The following is a 19,190-nucleotide window of genomic DNA, read 5'->3' on the forward strand; positions in this document are numbered from 1 at the left end:
TATTAAAAAGAAAGAATCTCTTTTCAATCTGGACTGTTTATAAAAAAGCTACCACAACAGTGGTATAAAGTGAATAAAGATCTTCACACTTTATACTTCACTCATATCTAGGACTCTCAAATACTCCTAGGGTAAGACGATGGACATGTTTCTAAAATGTAGTCTAGACTATTTCTAAATCATTATGTCACTAGAGACTCTTCCTTCTGCTGAACTGAGCCCTAATACCATGGTGAGTAGCAACTGTAGCCACCACCCAAAAGATGTTGGAAGAAGAAGGCACAGACTCATCAGATTTCTCCCCTTGATATCTTCCTATGGATCAGCACCCTGGTAAAGTCCATTGAAAATACCCTTGGGGGGCAGCTAGGTGGTGCAGTGGATAGAGCACCAGCCCTGGATTCAGGAGGACCTGAGTTCAAATCTGGATGCAGACACTTGACACTTACTAGCTGTGTGACCCTGGGCAAGTCACTTAACCCCCATTGCCCTGAGGGGGAAAAACACCAGAAAAAAAGAAAATACCCTCAGGAGAGTTGGAAGATGCTCAGATAACTACACAGCTGCAGTCATTCACCTATTTCAGCCCCTAAAAATAGTGTGAAAGGATCTGTACTTTTCTGTTGAAAAATCAGTATTGCCAAAAGTCAACAGGTCTGTGGTTTGTCTTGTAATCAACTAGCTACAGTAATAAGTAATCCTTGTCTTTAAATATCAAAGTTAAACTTTGCCTCCTCATGTGATGTTTCAAAGCAAAATCAAGATGTGATTCACCTGTATACAGGGGCAATTCTAGGGTTCCCTAATTATAGGTCTACAAAACTTATTTGATAGAATAGTAGGCAGATAAGTGAGCACTTATATCTGCAGACACATCTGTCATAGTAACCTGTATGATTTTAGCATACGTGTGGGAAACATATGTTGAGCCTTTGAGTATTTAATTAAGCAACCAAACACTTGTAAATAAACAATAAATAGCAGAATATTATATTCACCACTCTCTTCATCATAAGGATGATTGTAAAGGTGTGACTTGCAATAAACAATGTTCTAAAAAGACTTGTCTCTTAATGTTTTCATCAAGGATGCCATTTATGCATGCTGAGACTCTTTTCATAAAGATTTTACAGAGATTAACAAATAAATATATGAGCTCATATATAGAAGCTCAAAGCTTTTGGGCTATCTTTTTTGGTGGGGGCATGGTAATGAGGGGATTAAGGGTATAGCATCCTTTGTGGAGTTTCTGTTCTTTTGGAATATTCTCTTTTATGAAATGACTACTAAATCAATACCTGAGGGCTTTTAGAATTGTTTTATTTCAAGCACATTTTACTTCTTTATGCATCTGATTAGGTCATCCAGTGTTAAGTCATTTTTCAGTTGGGTCTGACTCTTCCTGACCCCATTTGGGGTTTTCTAGGCAAGGATACACCAGTGGCTTGCCATTTCTTTGTCCAGCTCATTTTATAGAAGAGGAAAATGAAACAAAGTTAAGTGACATTCCCAGGGTCACACAGCTAGTAAGTGCCTGAGGTCCTTGCCTGAACTTCTATTTCATTAAGTCCCCAGAACATGCTCACTTCACTCCCAGTTCCCCTTCTAACTCTCTGGACTTGTCCACCTCTTTACACCAGAAGCCTTGCCACTTTGTAGCCACCCTTCTCCCCTTCTTCCTTTTGAGTCCCACTTTATGTATTGTATTTTTCCATTAGAATGTATGTTCCTTGAAGGTTTTGTTGTTATTTGTATCATAAGGGATTAGCACAGAACCTGGCATATAGTGATGACAATAAATTCTCTATCCATAATAATGATAACAATGATATTACTTTTACCACTACCACTACAACAAGCTAATATTTACATCTACTACTGTGGGAAAGGATCCTTTAGAAAGAATGAGGCAGTCCTCATAGTCCAAAAAGAAAAAAAAAAGCTTAGAAAAGTAGTACTGTTGTGTAATCTCAAAAATGACAATATCTGTTCAAATACAAGACAAATGGTTCAATTGTTCAGTGTCACAGTAATTCAAGTTTATGTTCCAACTACTGATGCTGAAGAGGGAAAATTTGCTTAGTTCTATGAAGACCTACAATATTTTCTAGAAACAACATCAGAAAAAAAGATGCCACAGTCATCATAGGGGATTACAATGCTAAAGTATGCAGTCAAAAGATAATTGAAAGAAGAGACAAGTTTGGCCTTGAAGTACAAAAATGAAGTAAGACAGAGACTAATAGAGTTTCATCAAGATAATTTGAGTTCATGGGGGCAGCTAGGTGGCACAGTGAATAAAGCACCGGCCCTGGATTCAGGAAGACATGAGCTCAAATCCGGCCTCAGAAACTTGACACTTGCTAGCTGTGTGACCTTGGACAAGTCACTTAACCCTCTTTGCCCCGCCCCCCAAAAAGATTGCAAATGATGACTATAGCTATAAAATTAAAATAAACTCTTTGGAAGGAAAGCTATGGCATAATTGTATAGCATACTAAAAAGCAGGGACATCACTTTGCTGACAAAGGTCTATATAGTCAAAGTAATGGTTTTTCCAGTAGTGATGTATGGCTCTGAAAGTTGAAGTATCATGAAAGCTGAGGATTACATAATTGATGCTTTCCAGTTGTGGTGCTAGAGAAGACTTTTGAAAGTCCCTTGGACAGCAAAGAGATCAAATACTTAAAGAAATTAACTCTGACTGTTCATTGGAAGGATAAATACTTAAGCTGAAGCTTAAATACTTTGGCTACATAAGGGGAAGACAGGATTCATTGGAATAGACTCTGATGGTGGGAAAGATTGAAAGCAAAAGGGGAAGGGAATGGTAGAAGGTGAGCTTGTACAGACTGGGAGACAATGGAGGACAGAAGGGTCTGACATGCTATATGATATGCTCCATGGGGTCACAAAGAGCCAGACATGACTGATTGACTGAACAATACTTTGTGCCATGTTCTTTACAATGATTGTTTCATTTGGTCCTCACAACAAATATGGGAGGTGGGTGCTATTATCATCCCCTTTTTACAGCTGAAGAAACTGAGGAAAAAAAGGGGTAAGTGACTTGCCCAGGGTTGTACAACTAGTAACTATCTAAGACTGGATTTAAATTAAGGTCTTTCTAATTCCAGCCAGGCACACTGTATGTTGTACCACTTAACTGCCCATCCAAATATTTATCTCTCAATCTATCTGCCATTTCATGGGACAGTTGGCCATCTCTATCAGATCTAAATCTACAATCATATGTTCCTGCCATGCTCATGAGGAGCATAGGTATAATCATGGTAATTATATCATTTATGCAAATATATTGCAGGAATTTAAGTGTGAAGAAAAGGGAACAAGAATTTAAGTATCCACTGTATGTCAGGTACCATGCAAAGCACTTTCAAATATTATCTCATTTGATCCTTACAACAACCCTAATTACTGCCATCATCTCCATTTTACAATTGAAGAAACTTGGGCAGACAGAGGTCAAGTGACTTTCCTTGGGTTATATGATTATGAAGTATTTAGGACTGGTTTTTAACTCAGGTCTTCCCATCTCCAGGTTCAGCATTTCATCTATTGTACAACCTAGGTGAAGAGAAAGTCTATGAAGAACTTGACAAGATCAATCTAAGAAGCATTTATTAAGTTCTTATGGTCATCCTAGCTGTTAACATGTATTTTGGGACTTAGAAACTTCAAAATGGAGATGGGCAAAGGGGAGAACAGTGGAAACTATGTTTCCAATATAAGTTTGAAACATGTTTCAGTATGTCAAGATCAAGAAATCAAAGTCTTATAGATCAGGGCTTCTTAAACTTTTTCCACTGATAACCCCTTTTTGCCTGAGAATTTTTTTCCTGATATATAGGTATATAGGTATAAAGTAGGCATGCATAACCTTTTACTGTTGCCAAATTTTCCACAGCTTTCAAATTCAGTTATGTGAATCCATGTGGTATGTGACCCACAGTTTAAGAAGCTAGGTTGTAGACTACTCAAAATATTCATGCTTCCAACTTCCTTATACAATTATTTCACAAGCCATTAATCATGGCCAACATCACAAAAAATATCTTTTTCAAAAATAATTATTTTTGATAGACAAATAATTGACTAGATTGTAAGCCACTTGATGGCCAGAACTGCTTCTCTTGTATTTGAAGTGCCTGGCACAACGTCTAGCACATAGTAGATACTGAATAACTGTTTTTGATGAAAAGAAAGTAGTTATATCTAATATTTAAAAGGTTCTTTAAAGTTCACAAAGTACTTTAGGTTACTTCATTTGACCCTCATACCAATATTATCAAGTGGGTGCTTCAGGTGTTATTATCCTTTTTTTGTTTTTACAGATGAGAAAACTGAGGCTCAGAAAAATCAAGATAGAAGTTCCCAGTCATTCAGCTAGTAAATGAACAGAAGCAGAATTTGAACCTATTTATCTCCTGTTTCCAGGTCAGTGCTATTTCCATGCCATGTGCCTCTGCCTCTCATTACAGAGTAATCATTTCAGAGTTGCTAGCTACCAGTTCAGTCAGAGCATTATCAAAGATCAAAATCACATAAGAAAGGATAATGAAAAGAAGATCTTCTATGCAATTGCACCATCTCCCACTTGCACTATTTAAACAATAAATTATAGAGACAAAATTAGAGTGCAAAGTAGTTACTACAATGAAGAGGCAATGAGGTCCCAGAAATGGCCTCAGTCAGTAAATACTAGAGTGCTTCACCATATGAAAAGATGAAAACCAAAGCCAACCTACTCCTTGTTTAGAATACAATTTCATTTACAAAACACTATGGAGAATGACAGAATAGTACAAGTAGGGAAACTGGACAATTATGATAGAAAAACCCCAGAGACATGATAAATTTTGCCCATAAAACAAATAAAGAAATAAATACTTGACAATGAAAGGATACATAAATAGGAGAGCAATCTTCACGTTATTATGGTAGGAATTTACTGGAAGACTGAGCTAATTTTAGTATTTCATAACCACAGAAGGCTATGAAGAATTTGGAGAGGATTCAGAGAAGAACTGCAAAGATGGTGAGTATGCTGTCATTTTGTAAGCCATAAAAGGAAAAGCTAAGCCCAGTAGCATTCTTAGTTGTGCAGAGAAGAAGGCTGAGGGGTGACTTTAAAACACTTTGTGAGCATATAATAAACTTTTACAAAGAAGGTGGTGACCAACAGTTCATCTCCACTAACATTTGAATAAAATGACAGGTCCAAACCACGATATTGGAAACTTTGGGTAATAACAACATAGAAAAATAAAGGCTTAAAATTAAGGGTCATCCCACTCTGCAATGCATTTTTCTGAAAAGTTGTGAGATCTTTGTTGCCATGTTCTTTGACCTCTTCTAGAATTTGGAAAGAATTTTCCAGTACAGATTTATTTAAATTAAATTCCAAACACCTGAAGTCATTCAATCAATAAAGCATTTCTTAAGTGTGCCTCGCACTGTGCTAAGTTGTGGGGATACAAATAGAAGCAGGAAGAAAGACAGTCTCTGCCTTTAAGGAGCTTATGTTCTAATGAGGAAGATAACAGAAAAAGGAGCTGAAAAGGGACATGATGGGGTTTGGGGGGAAAGGAGAATGTGGAGTGAGAGATGGTACCTGGCACTGGACATGGTAGAGAAAGTCAGGTGGAGATCAGGCAGCAATGAAGCCTACAGAGAAATGAAGACATCTTTGCCCTGTGCCTCAGAAATTCTGGAAGGAACCAACCAATAAGAAGATGAGGCCTTGGGTCAGAGAGTACTTCAAATGTGATAAATGCAAAGAAGATCTCACTAACAAATACACCAAATCTGTGTGTACTTGTGTGTGTCTGTGCTGGTATTGCCTTTGATTGTGTTGGAGAGGTCTAAGTCTTTGATTCCATCAGTTTGTGTAATTCCCAGTAAGGAAATTCCTATGCTCATTAATTTTAGATGTATGCCTGTGACATGAATAAATTGGGGGCAGGTAGGTGGTGCAGTATATAGGGTAACTGAACTGGAGTCAGGAAAATCTGAATTCAAGTCTAACCTCAGACATTTACTAGCTGTATAATCCTGGGCAAGTCATATAACTTCTTTTTGCCCTATATGTTAACTCCTGATGATGATGATGATGGTGATGGTGGTAATTGTCATTGTGATGACTTGCCCACAGTTACACAGTATCTCAGTGGTGAGACTCAAAATTCTGTTTGGTTGCTATCGACCACATCACACTATGCCTCTTATGACTTTATTGCTAATAGTTTGTGTTCTAAGAAGTAAGGGAAGATTTATTTCTGTCATTTAGAAATGGGAAACCTAATCAGTCTCAAAAATTTGATGGTTTTACTCCTAGTAAACTGATCATGGAAAAGGATAAAAATCACCAAGTCTCATTGACCCAAAATGGCTTGGGAGAGAGTTGTTGAATGTGAGGTGTGAATATACATTGTATATAGTATTTTTTGCATTTTACCTAGATTTTGTTGCTATTTTTATTGTAATCATTATGATTAATATAATTGTTATACTATTTATTATTGTATTTTTCCTTCATTTTTGTATCAGTTTGTGGAAATTTTTTTTGCATTTCTTTGTGATTCTTATTTGTTGTAGTCATATTGATTTTTTAAAAAAAAAAAAAGCCTTATACTCTTTGTCTCCATATGGAAGTCCACTCTCACATGAATTTTAAAAATGTGAAGTCATAAGTTTATGCTATCTATTTACAGTCTGGAATTACTGTTATTTTGTGTCCAAATCCCGCTGGATTGGTTGAAATGCAAAGCTATGAAAAAGGAAAAAAAGTTGTTTTGTTTTCAACCAATATGATTGACATCTTGGTCGTTGTTGGGGGGGCCAGCAGGTGGAACTGCTTTGCTAATTAAAACAAAACAAAACAAAACAAAGCTCTATTTGTTTTGGAGGAATCTCTATTACAAAACGGCTACTGATCTGTGTCTTGAGTCAATGTACCTAGTACTCAGTCTCTTAGAATATTGATACAAAAAGCATTTTCATTCAGTATGTAAACTTCCAGAAGGACCAATAACCTAATATTAAATACCCAAGAGCAAATACTTGCTCAGGAAAAAAAAATCACTAAATTTCTAAAGTAATTTTTTAAGCATGCAAGCATATTATATCACATGATCAACTATAATTCAGTTGTATTACTTTGGCCAAAATGATAAACCTCAGAGAGTCAAGCTTTATAATGAAAATAGATCTCTGGGACAGCCTAAGGTGAAGTTTGCTTAGGGATAGTACACTATTATCTATTTATGTAGCATCATATCAATTTCATAGGTTTTTCTGGTTATTAAAAGTCATGTAAGATGCAGTATTTATGGTGGTTAATGATCAGATCTGGAGAAAATTATAAAAATCCATCTATACTGTATAATGCAGAGAACTAGACCTCATTTGTATTTATATCAGTTGCTTGATTTAATTTTTGATTAGAAAGAGGTTTTTGTTAATAAAATACAGGAATACATTATCCCCCTCTCTCTGTGCCTTCCCTCCCTTTCCTCTTCCCCTTAGGTTTTATGTTATCATTTTGTCTAATTATTAGAAATGATGAGGCCATATGGTAGTGTAAACCACAAACAGGGGGTGAAAGACCTTATATTTACAATTTTAAAAAATCCTTCCCCAATGATAACTATACTTCCCTCCCCGCCCCCGACAGAATCTCTTATGTGAGCCTGGATGAGAAAGATAAGCTGTCTTTTAATGCCTGAATTTACTTCAAAAAGAAGATGAATGAACTTGGGTGGTACATTTCCAGTTTCTCTTTTGAAGGCATGAAGGTAAGAAAAAAGGAACTCTCTTTGCTAAGATAAAGCAAAAGATAAAGAAAGATATTCTCTTTGCAACCCTAAAGCCTTCCCATATTCACTTTGCCCACACTATTTAATAATTAACGAACAGTTTTCTGATTAAAAACTATTTTGATCTTTTTACTAAATCAGATTATTTTATGGTCATAAATAAGTTCGTTTTGCTATTAAAGTCATACTAAACTGAATGAACATTGATTTTATTGCATTATTTAAATAATGCTTGAGTTCACTCTTCTTGGAAGTAAACAATATTTAAAAAGTAAACAAATTATTTTAATGAGGCCTTTTATATTATTCCTTTTTAGCCTTCAAGGTTATGGAAGGATGAATGGTTTCAGAAAGCAAACAGTACACTAAATGTCTTGAAAAAGTTTTCTTTTATTTAAAGTAGTATTGTTGACCTACTATTGCTGTTTGTTAAAGATTTTTGAGCATTGCATAAGATAATTTAAAAAAATATTTTTAACACATGTGTTTTATTCTGACCATTATGAGTGCTAAATGACCTTTATCTGGGACAAGTTAAGATCCTAACATATTTGTAATGTTTCTGAAATTACGTAGTGTGTTATAGTGTTATTAGACACGCTTTGCAGCCTTTGCACTCTGATGTCCTGAATACTTGCTCCTCTCTAGGTTTTCATGACACTGCTTTCTCGCCTGGTTTTCCTACTTAACTTCCCAATATCCTTTCCTCCACATTCACTCAGGTCATACACACTAACTCTGCAGTCCCCCAAAGGTGTTTTGGTCCCTTTTTTGTCTCCCTTTGTGTTATCTCTCTTGGAGAAATCACCCCAGCTCCCATGGCTTTGATTATTATCTGAATTAAAATGTTCTCAAGGCCTGTATCTCTGACCCTTGTCTCTCTCTTGAGCTCCAGTCCTCTATCACAAGAGTGAATATGCATGGACTATATCAAGCTCAGGGTCTTAAGCATCTCAAGCTCAGCAAATTCAAAATTAAAACACGTTATCTCCACCTCTCCCTTACACATATCCAGAACTCTATCATCTTCCAAACTTTCCTATTACAAGTGAGAGCACTTTCATCTTACCAGTCTTCCAGGCTTCAGACCTTGGTGTCATCCTTGACTCCTCTCTTATATTCATTCTATGCACATCCAATCCATTGCTAAGTCTTGTGGTTTTTGCTTTCACAAAGTTGTTTTACATGTTCCTTTCTTTCTATTCACACAGCTGCCACCCAAGTAAAAGCCTTCATGACATAATTTCTGGGCTATTGCAATAGCCTTCTGCCTTCATGCCTCAAATCTTTCCTCATCCCAATCTATTCTCTTTAAAGAATGATTTTCCTAGAGTGCAAGTCTAACTATGTCACTCTCCTACTCAATAAGTCTTAGTGGCTGCCCATTACCTCCAAATTCAGATATGAAATTTCCTGTTTGCCACTGAAAGCCCTTTATATGCTGGATCCTTCTTGCCTTTCCAGTCTTCTTCCAATTTTCTCCTCTCCATAAACGCTATGATCCAGAAGAAGTATATGTGGTATTCAAGGAGGACTAACAGCTCTTGTGTGAGGGCTTGCGAAGCCCTTTTCAGGGCTGATCATCTATGTTTGGTATCTACCTAGCACTCAACTCTCACCTGTGGCTTCAGGAAGCTACAGCATACATGGTGGTCATACCTCAGTACACCATTTCAGCAGACAGAATAACCCATGTTGAGGGGAACTGAGGGACCTCAAATCTATTAGTGAGTTAAGGGGCTGTCTAATCCAAGTATGTGAAAACTTTCCTCAGTGAAATGGGTAAATGAGAACAAGTTGGGTTATGAAGGCTGCTGACGCAGGTGCTGTGGAGCACTTATAGCTTAGTCAGACATTGAAGCTGACGAGGTCATCCATTGCATCCTGGGTCATCATCTGTCTTCCTCACCTTTGCCCTGCTACTGGACTTTGATGACTCTGGAAGAGGGAGAGAGGCTAATGCAATTCTAGCTCACTTAAATCCAATTCATGCATGAATCAAGGCATCTACCTGTGATGGAATTTCTCCAAATACTGTTGTTGTTGTTGTATGCTGGTCTTTGGTCTGTGCTTCCATTATTTTGCTTTACATTCTACAAGTTTATCTATATTTTCCCTTAATTCTTTTTTTTTTTAAGTGAGGCAATTGGGGTTAAGTGACTTGCCCAGGGTCACACAGCTAGTAAGTATGTGTTAAGTGTCTGAGGCCGGATTTGAACTCAGGTACTCCTGACTCCAGGGCCGGTGCTCTATCCACTGTGCCACCTAGCTGCCCCTCCCTTAATTCTTAATAATTTTCATTGTTAGAGTAATATTCAGTTACAAATGCATATGTCAAAATTTATTCATCCACTCCCCAATTGTTAGGCACACATAATGTTTCTAAAATCATATCATTATAAATGATGCTACTATGAACACATTTTCTACGTGGGTGTTTTTTTTTTCTGTAATGAACATCCTTGAGATATAGTTCCAGTGGCAGAATCTTTGGGTTATGAACAATTTGGTAACTTTCTTGGATAATTCATATTGTTTTCCTGGTGAGACCAATTCACAACTCTACTAGCAGTGATTTAACATGCATGTCTTCCCTAAATGCTTCAAAAATGAGTTTCTCAGGTTTTAGGACCTTAACTTGCTATATGGTTCTTAGTATATTAGGGTTGTTTTCATTTATATTTATCCATTATTAGCTATTTTAAATATTTTCATTAATTATTTATACTTTTTACTTATTCTTTTGAAAATTATTGGTTCATGTCTTTTGACCATTTCTGGGAATGACATTTAATCTTATTTATTTATGCCAAACTCCTATAGATGTTGAATATTAGTAATTCATTAGAAGTATTTAATACAATGGCTTTATCTACTCTTCTCTTATTCTAACTAAATTTGTTTTATTTTTGTAAAAGCTTTTTAATTTCATATAATTAAGATTATTGCTATCCTTTATAATTTTTCTGTTTATGAATTAATACCATTCATAATTATGAATTATATTAACTTCTATTCTCCTATAAATTTTTAAGGTGGATACTTGGATTATCTATCTATCTAGAATTTACTGGAACCTTTGATGTAAAATTTGTATATACACATATACATATGCATATACACATTCATATTCACATTCACATGCATATATAGAAACATACATACATATATTTATATACACACATATAACATATATGCTTCATTTTTTTCCAGACTAATTTTTGGTTTTCCCATTAGTATTTATTGAAAAAGGATTCCCTTTTCTAGTAATATGTACCTGAAATGAGAGAATGCTGGCATTAGGCCCACCTTTAGCAGATGATAAAGGAGTCACAATCACATATATGCTGGTAATTATGATTATCCTCTGTGATCCTTTTTTTTTTTTGGTATTAATATCAGATTTTTTTCTACATCTTCATTATCTTTCTAAGGTCAGCTGGTGGTACAGTGATAAGAGCCCTAGGCCTGGAGACAGGAAGGTTTGAGTTCAAATCCACCCTCAGACACTTACTAGCTATGTGACTCTGGGCAAATCACTTAACCTCTGTTTTCCTCAATTTCCTCAACTGTATAATGAAAATACTAATAGCACCAACCTCATAGTATTGTTGTAGAGTTTAAATAAGATAAAATTTGTAAAAAGAGTTCTTAATATAGTGACTAACACAGTCAGAACTATATAAATGCTTATTCCCTTTCTCTTTCCTCAGATACCTTGAGGCACTCAGTACATATTTTCTAAATGAGAGTCTTATCACTGTTTCCTATTTGAATAATGCAATTTTTATTCATCTGAAAATCATTTAAGTTATAATGCAGCAAAAGGAATTGAATTTGAGATTATAGGGAAATCAACACTATCCATTATTTCACTTTCAAAAGATAGATTCTGAAATGTTTCATCATCTATAAATTAAGAAGACTGGACTAAATCATCTCTAAAATGCTTTTCATCTCTAAAGTCAGTCCTTTTATGCTCTTACTACATTATTCACCTTTAAGATAAAATCTGTTAAATTCTCCTTGATATTCAATTTCACTAGATTTCAGCTTTATAAAATATTTAAGGTGATGGCATACCTGAGTGGAGTGATTTGTTCTTGGATTCAGACTCTAGCCCCCAAGCTATGGATCTGGGAACATTTAGCCACTGGTCATCCTGAACTCCAAAGTTTAAAAATGAATTGGTAGGGGCAGCTGGGTGGTGCAGTGGATAGAGCACCGGCCCTGGAGTCAGGAGTACCTGAGATTTTAATTGGGATTTAAAGGAAGCCAGAGAAGTCAGTAGTGAGAGGGGAGGAGGGAGAGTATTCTAGGCACCAGGGACATTTTGAAAAAAACTTCCAAAGCCTAGAGATGTAATGTCTTGTTCCTGGAACAGCCAGGAGGCCAGTTTCACTGGATCTAAGGGTATATTTTGGGAAGTAAGGTGTTAGAAGACCGAAGTACTAGGAATGAAACCTTAGTACTTTATATTTGTGGACAAATCAGTGAACTTCTCTTGCCCAAGTTTCCTCATTTGTAAAATAGGGGAGGGGGTGTTTGATAAGATTCCTTCTAAAGTTCATAACAACTGAAAATCTGTGGTCCTTTGTGGATGGCATTGTCTACATTAATCACTAGAAATACAAAGATTTAATACAAGACAATGCCAGCCCTCAAGGACTTGTCGTTTTCATTAGGAAGATATGGCATGTACAAAAATAAGAAAATATAAGGAGCAGGAATGGCTTCCTGTAGAGAAAACTTAAACTGAGCCAGGGATACTCAGAGGCTGAGGTTAAAGTGTGTTCTTGGCAAAAAAGTGTTGAGTCTGGGGAAGAGCTATTCATTAGGTCAGTTTGGTTGGAACCGAAGGTGTAACAGGATGGGCATGAATATGACCCAGGTCTGGAAAGGTAGGAAGAGCTGGATTGTGGATAACTTTAAATGCCATACTGAAGAGTTTAAATTTATATTAGAAAAAAAAAAGACTAATAGGATAATAAGCCCAGCTCAGCCCATGAATACACAGACACTAATATATATATATATATATACACATATATATACATATATATATACATATATATATATATATATATATATATATATATATACACATATATATACACACATATATTTCCCCTATTGATGAGGGTCTCTTGTGGTAGTTTTCTTGGACTGTTGTCCATTAGCACATTTTCTCTGCTTTGAATGCCTAGATTGGCTCAGTTTGCACCAAGCATTCATGGACCTCAATTGCCCAAATGGGCTTATCTGAGCACATGCATACCTTTTACATTTTTCAGCCCCTTTCTATGTCATTAGTCATGAGAAGTTTCCAATGACTTCTTGGATAAAAGGGAGGAATTCCTTGCCCCCTCTCCCCCCTCAACACAATGAAACACATGCGAGCATGTGTTAAGTGGGTAAGAACAAAAATCCTGAATGTTTATCATAAAAACCTTTCAAAATAAACCACATTATCTTTAATCAACACTTGGCAGTAGGCATATCATCTCTTTGAGAAGGGGATTGGTCAATGTGGTTGATCCTGCTAAGACTCTAATACTTACTTAGAATTAAATCCAAGAAGACAACTAGTAAGACAATTCAGGCTATATAAACAAGAGCTCTTAACTCTCATCTCTATTACCAGAGCTCACATTTAGTTCCTTCCCTGAATTCCCTTTGAAGACAATGAGTGCCTGAGAAAAAATAAATAAATAAGGGCACTGAAAACAAAGCCAGGAGTACTGTGTTAGTAGTGCCAAGATGTGTTTACCAATTTCTTCTTTCTTCTTCTAAAAGTCAAAGGCTTTGTGATTTTTGCAACAGTTCTAAAGACCCAATTTCCTTTTAGCCAAAGAAACCTAATTAGTGTTCTGGGTTCTTAAATATTCGGCATAACTTTAAATGGAGTTTTCTCCCACCTGGATAAAATTAAACAGTTGATAAGTGCATCTCCTGGTAAGAGAGATTTAAGGGGGGGGGGGAGAAACTAAACTAAACCAAATGCTTTAATTTGGAACCTAATCTCTCCCATTAGCCCAGCACATTCATATAAACTCAGCTCCAACAGTATTCTTCTCACTCAGCAGGACAAAGATGATCTTCTCAGCAGCAAAGCATGAGCAATGCAAACAATTCTCTTCATTTCCCCACCTACCCCATCAGAATTCATCCAAAGAAAAAGCCAAGGGGATGGCATTGGAATGGGAGGGGTTGTTTTTACCCCCTGCTGCCAGATTGCTCTTAAGGTTACTTCATTCCCTTAAAAGAGATTATCTTAAATTTACCCTGGCCAGGGAGGAAAAAAACACACTTAAAAACACTGACACAATTTCTGCAACAGTCTAAAGTAGCTCACTACAAAAGACTCAAGTATATTTAATTTATTCATAATTAATTTCCTGATTGGACCACATCAAAACTCTGAAACCAGCTGGCCACTTGGGGATAAAGGGCTATTGCAATTATCAGAACAAACCGAATGCCACCTTTTGTTCTTCCTCCAATCTCCTCCTTTAATGAATGCCCCTTAGTGAATGATTTTGTGTTTCCCATTTAAAGAGGATTACACAGGAAACATGACTCATGGCTGGAGAGCAGAGAACTTTCCAGCATTTCATTACCTGCCAAATATAAATGAGGTTATTGTTTTTGACTCCTGCCAGGCATGCACCTTTCCCAGCTACCCATCACTTCAACACAGTCTGGCAGGTTAGCTACAGCCTTGGGAACCATTCACAATCAGATTCTGTCAAATGTGTCCTTTGTAGTGGCATACTCTCGGTGGTGACTTCTTTGTGTTTGGGATACTGTGTAAGAGTTTGCTGGCCACAGCTTCCCTGTGAGAGCACTGAAGGGCTATATGCCATTATTGTTTGTGTCCTGGCTGTCAAATTCCTAAAGACAGACATCTGTGGCCTCTCCTCCAGGTATAATACTGAGGTACTACAGATTTCACTTTTTAGTGGCTATTGGATTCAGGAAGGGTATTAGTTGCATTTAGATGGAGTCATAAGAAATATTCAGTGAGGTCAGCTGGATATGGTGGGTGTCACACACAGTTAGACTAAGATAAAAAATCACTTTGCTAACTTACAATGTTTCCCCATTGGTATACCCTATATTAAGGTGCCATTTATAAACAGTTGATTATTATTTATTAATGTGTGAAGCACTTTATTGCATGCCAGATAACAACTTAAATTCATGTATTAAAGATGCACATACATGGTTTAATACGATTTACGTCTCATAATATTCTTTACAACAGCTTCTCATAGCCTCATCCATTAAGCATTTATTACTAATGCATTTTATAACATACTTTATAATACATTATTTGAGCAAGTAGGTACATTTAGAGATCATTTCATAAATAAGAATAAAGCATTTATAAATGGCACCTCAATTTAAAGTGTTACCTTCACATTACTAGATAGCCACTCACCATTCATCTCGCTTTGCAATTATTCTCCAAATGCACCACTTAATAAAACAGACACTAAGTTCCATTCCCTCTTCATCCGATTAAAAGTTTATTGAGTCATTTCCTGAATCTACTTTCAGATGTTAGAGGCTTGAAGACATGGTGAAATTTTTTATGATACCAAACTTATATTTAATAATATTTCTGAAAAGATGAGAGCAGTCAGGAGATAACTACTTACCAGATTAGAAAGAGCTTGTTGCTTAGATTCTTTGTAGAATTCTATTTTCCGATTAGAAAGGACAATCCAGGAAGTGGACCAGTTTTTCCTTCAAAAAAATAAAAGCAATATAAGTTCATGATTTGAAGAAGTCATATCATAATTGTGGCTTTGGGTACTAGGTAAAAATCTTTAAAGGAAAATGTTAACCACTTCTTCAAGATGTTGTTTATTAAGTGCTGATTAGTTTGTATTCAAGGACTACATTGGTAATGGGAAAAATATTCTGTAATAATAAAAACTTGGGAGCTACCTACTTTCTGAAACCTTCACTTCCTTTCTGAGTGAAAAGAACTTTTTCCTCTTCAGTCTTCTAAAACACTTTGTACTTTTTATAACACTTTGGCCAGATCTCTCTTTTGCACTTTATCTAACTCTTCCTTGTATCATAATTATTTGGTTTAGGTGTCTTTTCCTCTAATTATATAGTAAGTACCTTGAAAGTACATAGTATTTGTTGAATGAATGAATACATGTGTTCTTTCCTAGGCACATTTCCCTCTAGACTATAAGGTCCTGAACAAGGTCATTACATTCTTGAATCTTCCTAAAATCTTGACTTAATACTAGAAACATCACTTTTGTAAATGAGAAAAAAGAAAAAGAAAAGAGCATGAGCAAGGTCTTACAGAAAGGCAATAGTAAGATAAAAATATAAGACAGAAACCTTACTCCTACCCATTAAGCCTATTAAGCATAATTCAGACTACAGAGGTCAAAAGACAAATAGCACACATTTTAAATAATATATTTTACTTGTGGTAAAAAATCCAGTTTTAATGACAAAGGTGTTGAGGAATACAATGAATTCTTCTCAAAAAGACACACGGTGATAAGAAAGAATATACTTCTCCAACCAATCAATAGTCCTGAATTTATAGCCTAAGTTAAAAAAGGAGATGATTCCCGAAACATAGCTAATCAATCCTGCCTGTTAATTTGGAAACCAAGGGTGATACTATTCTTATGATTCACGGAATGGATCCTTAAAGAAAAAGAGAACTTCATAATCATTTAGTTCAGGATTTCCCCACTCCTTTTCAAGATGAGGAAACTGAGGCTGAGAGGTTAAGTAGCTTCCCAAGGCCAGACAGATTGTCAGTCAGGATGAGAGATGAGGTAACAGCATTGGGAATACTCTTCCCAATATAGCACATTGTTTTTCATTTTAGGATCATAAAATGGAAGGAAGAGTTCAATTCACACAGATAGCAAAGAAATTTTGGGAAATTATTTAAGGAGACCCACAGGAAAACCTATAGAATATATTTGTAATTCAGTTTGACAACATTTTACCTTCCATTTCCTCTTTTTCATTTGAACTTACTGGCTTGATTGAAGGCATACTGGTTCAATAAGGACAATTTTTTCAAAAGGAAATATGCTCTTGAACTTTTCAAACTGTAAAACTGAGTTAAACATTCAAGAAATATCTGTGTCTTAGGCATTTGTTGCACACAATTTATATGAACTACATGGTCTTTAAACCATTTGAAGTCAATTTTTTTTTCTGCCTCCAAATTTCTGGACTTAAAATTATGCTCTTCCTGCATCAAAACTTCAATTTGAGTGTCATTTACATGAGATGTCATACTGAAAAGACCAATACACTCAATGCTTTGGCTGCAGATGCTCATCTACAAGCCTCTCATGACTGACTGGGGGTATGACATGCCTTGACTTCTGCTACATTGTGGAAGCAACAGAATAAGCTTAGAATGGATCATCAACACCTGAGACCAATACTACATGGATGACTTGTGTGGGGAAGTGGTAGCCTGCTATTTACTTGGCTTTCTGCTTTAGGCAAATCCCCTGTGCTTTAGTATTGTGTACCCTGATTTGTGCTGACTTAAGGGAGAGTCAATAGAAAGAGGGAATCACATGCTGTGGATTCAAATAGATTATTATGCCTTGGATATCATAGACCTGAGAGTAGCCAATGGAAGGATGGCATTGATGTTTTGTGACATCACTGATAGAAGGACAGAGAGACAGACAGGAAAGGAGTCTTTCTAAGTTTTATTGTCTCTTCTTTTCACAGCTCTGCATTTGAAGACTGTAAGGCAACTGGCCACTAAAAATGCTACTTTATGCTTCAGCATCTTTTTTAGCATGAACTTTTAGTTTAAGTTTAAAGAGTTACAGAATGAGGGTTTTCTCCCGTTCACAGCTAAAACATCTTTCACACATGTCAGACTTCAGCACACATTTTTTATCTCCTGTTCCCAAATTTAAAACCTGAGTGTACAAGATTCTATAGTTCACACTTTAAATTCAGGTCAAATTAAATTATTTTTATATTCTTACTGAATAGGTACCTGCATGTTTAAGGTACTATAGAACTCTAGGTGATAGAATATGAACAAGATCAAGAAGTCCATTCCCACAAGAAATTTGCAATTTAGTAGGCACAAGTAAGACAAGTACCCAAATAATGATAATTCGTGGAAGAATATCACAAGTGACTTAAAAGAAATATTTTTTAAAATTCTATGAAAGTTGGGGCAACTATGTGGCACAGTGGATAGAGCACCAGCCCTGGATTCAGGAGGACCTGTATTCAAATCCATCCTCTGACACTTGACACTTACTAGCTATGTGACCCTGGGCAAGTCACTTAACCCCAATTGCCCCCCACAAAAAAAATGCTATGAAAGTCTAGGGAAGGGAGAGATTACATCGTGAAGGGCATCAAGGAGAGCTTCATGGAGGAGGTGACATTTGAGCCAGATGTTAAAGGATGAATAGGCTTTCAACTGATAGAGTTCAGAGATAATGAATTTTAAGGGATAGTAATAAACACTATGAGAGCAATGAATAAGAAGTGGGGAATCATGGGTTGTGCTTGGAGAACAATAAATAATCCAGTATAGTTTTATAGTAGTATATTTGTATAGTAGTATATCTGGAGAAGGAAATGACAAACCACCCTAATATCTTTGCCAAGAAAACCCCAGATGGAGTCACAAACAGTCAAACATGACTGAAACAACTAAACAACAAGACACTTGGGAAAGTTGTAGGATATGAAGACTTGACTGTAGTATGGCAATGCTTTACCTCTTTCTGACATATCTCCTGGTATTCTACATCCTCTTTCTCACCCCAGACCTTCAAGCCCACACTTTCTTCTCCCAGTCCCTAATTTCTGCATGTATTCTTTATTGAAAAAGAGACAATCTCTGCCCTCAAAGAGCTTACAATCTAATGGGGGAGGACAAAAGGAAGCTGAAAAAGTTTGGGGATGATAGGAGAGGAGAGTGGAGGTGTGAGCTGGGGAAACATGTTGTTTTGTGGAGTGGAAGCCAAGCAGAATTATTGATGGAGAATAGAGTTCCCGGGGAAGGTTTTGAGTCCTCTATTAAGGGAGGTTTAGGAGTTTGGTGCTCCATTGTCTAATTGAAGGGGAGAGGCAACTGAGGCTGAATTGAGAAGGTATAGAATACACAGACCTTTCCATACATCCTTAGTTTCTCCTTATCTCTAGGCCCCTTTTCCTTTGCCTACAAATATGCTCAGATCTTCCCCATTCTTTAAAAAAAACCAAATTCCCCTTTCCTCTGCTAATCCTTTAAGCATACCATCTTATCTTTTTTTACCCTTTCACTAATAAAGTTCTGAGATGAATACTCTACTTGCTCCTTCT

General features: G+C 36.3%; 1 protein-coding gene across 1 annotated transcript in view; it reads right to left on the reverse strand.

Annotated features, from left to right (window-relative positions):
• The window catches only part of ARHGAP15 (Rho GTPase activating protein 15), an 880,171-nt gene that overhangs the window by 709,859 nt on the left and 151,122 nt on the right, over positions 1 to 19,190 (reverse strand). The window contains exon 5 of the mRNA XM_043990715.1: positions 15,503 to 15,590. Coding sequence (XP_043846650.1) covers positions 15,503 to 15,590 — 88 coding nt within the window. The remainder of the gene's footprint in view (positions 1 to 15,502; positions 15,591 to 19,190) is intronic.

This window comes from Dromiciops gliroides, chromosome 3 (assembly GCF_019393635.1).
Source record: "Dromiciops gliroides isolate mDroGli1 chromosome 3, mDroGli1.pri, whole genome shotgun sequence".
Taxonomy (NCBI): Eukaryota; Metazoa; Chordata; class Mammalia; order Microbiotheria; family Microbiotheriidae; genus Dromiciops; species Dromiciops gliroides.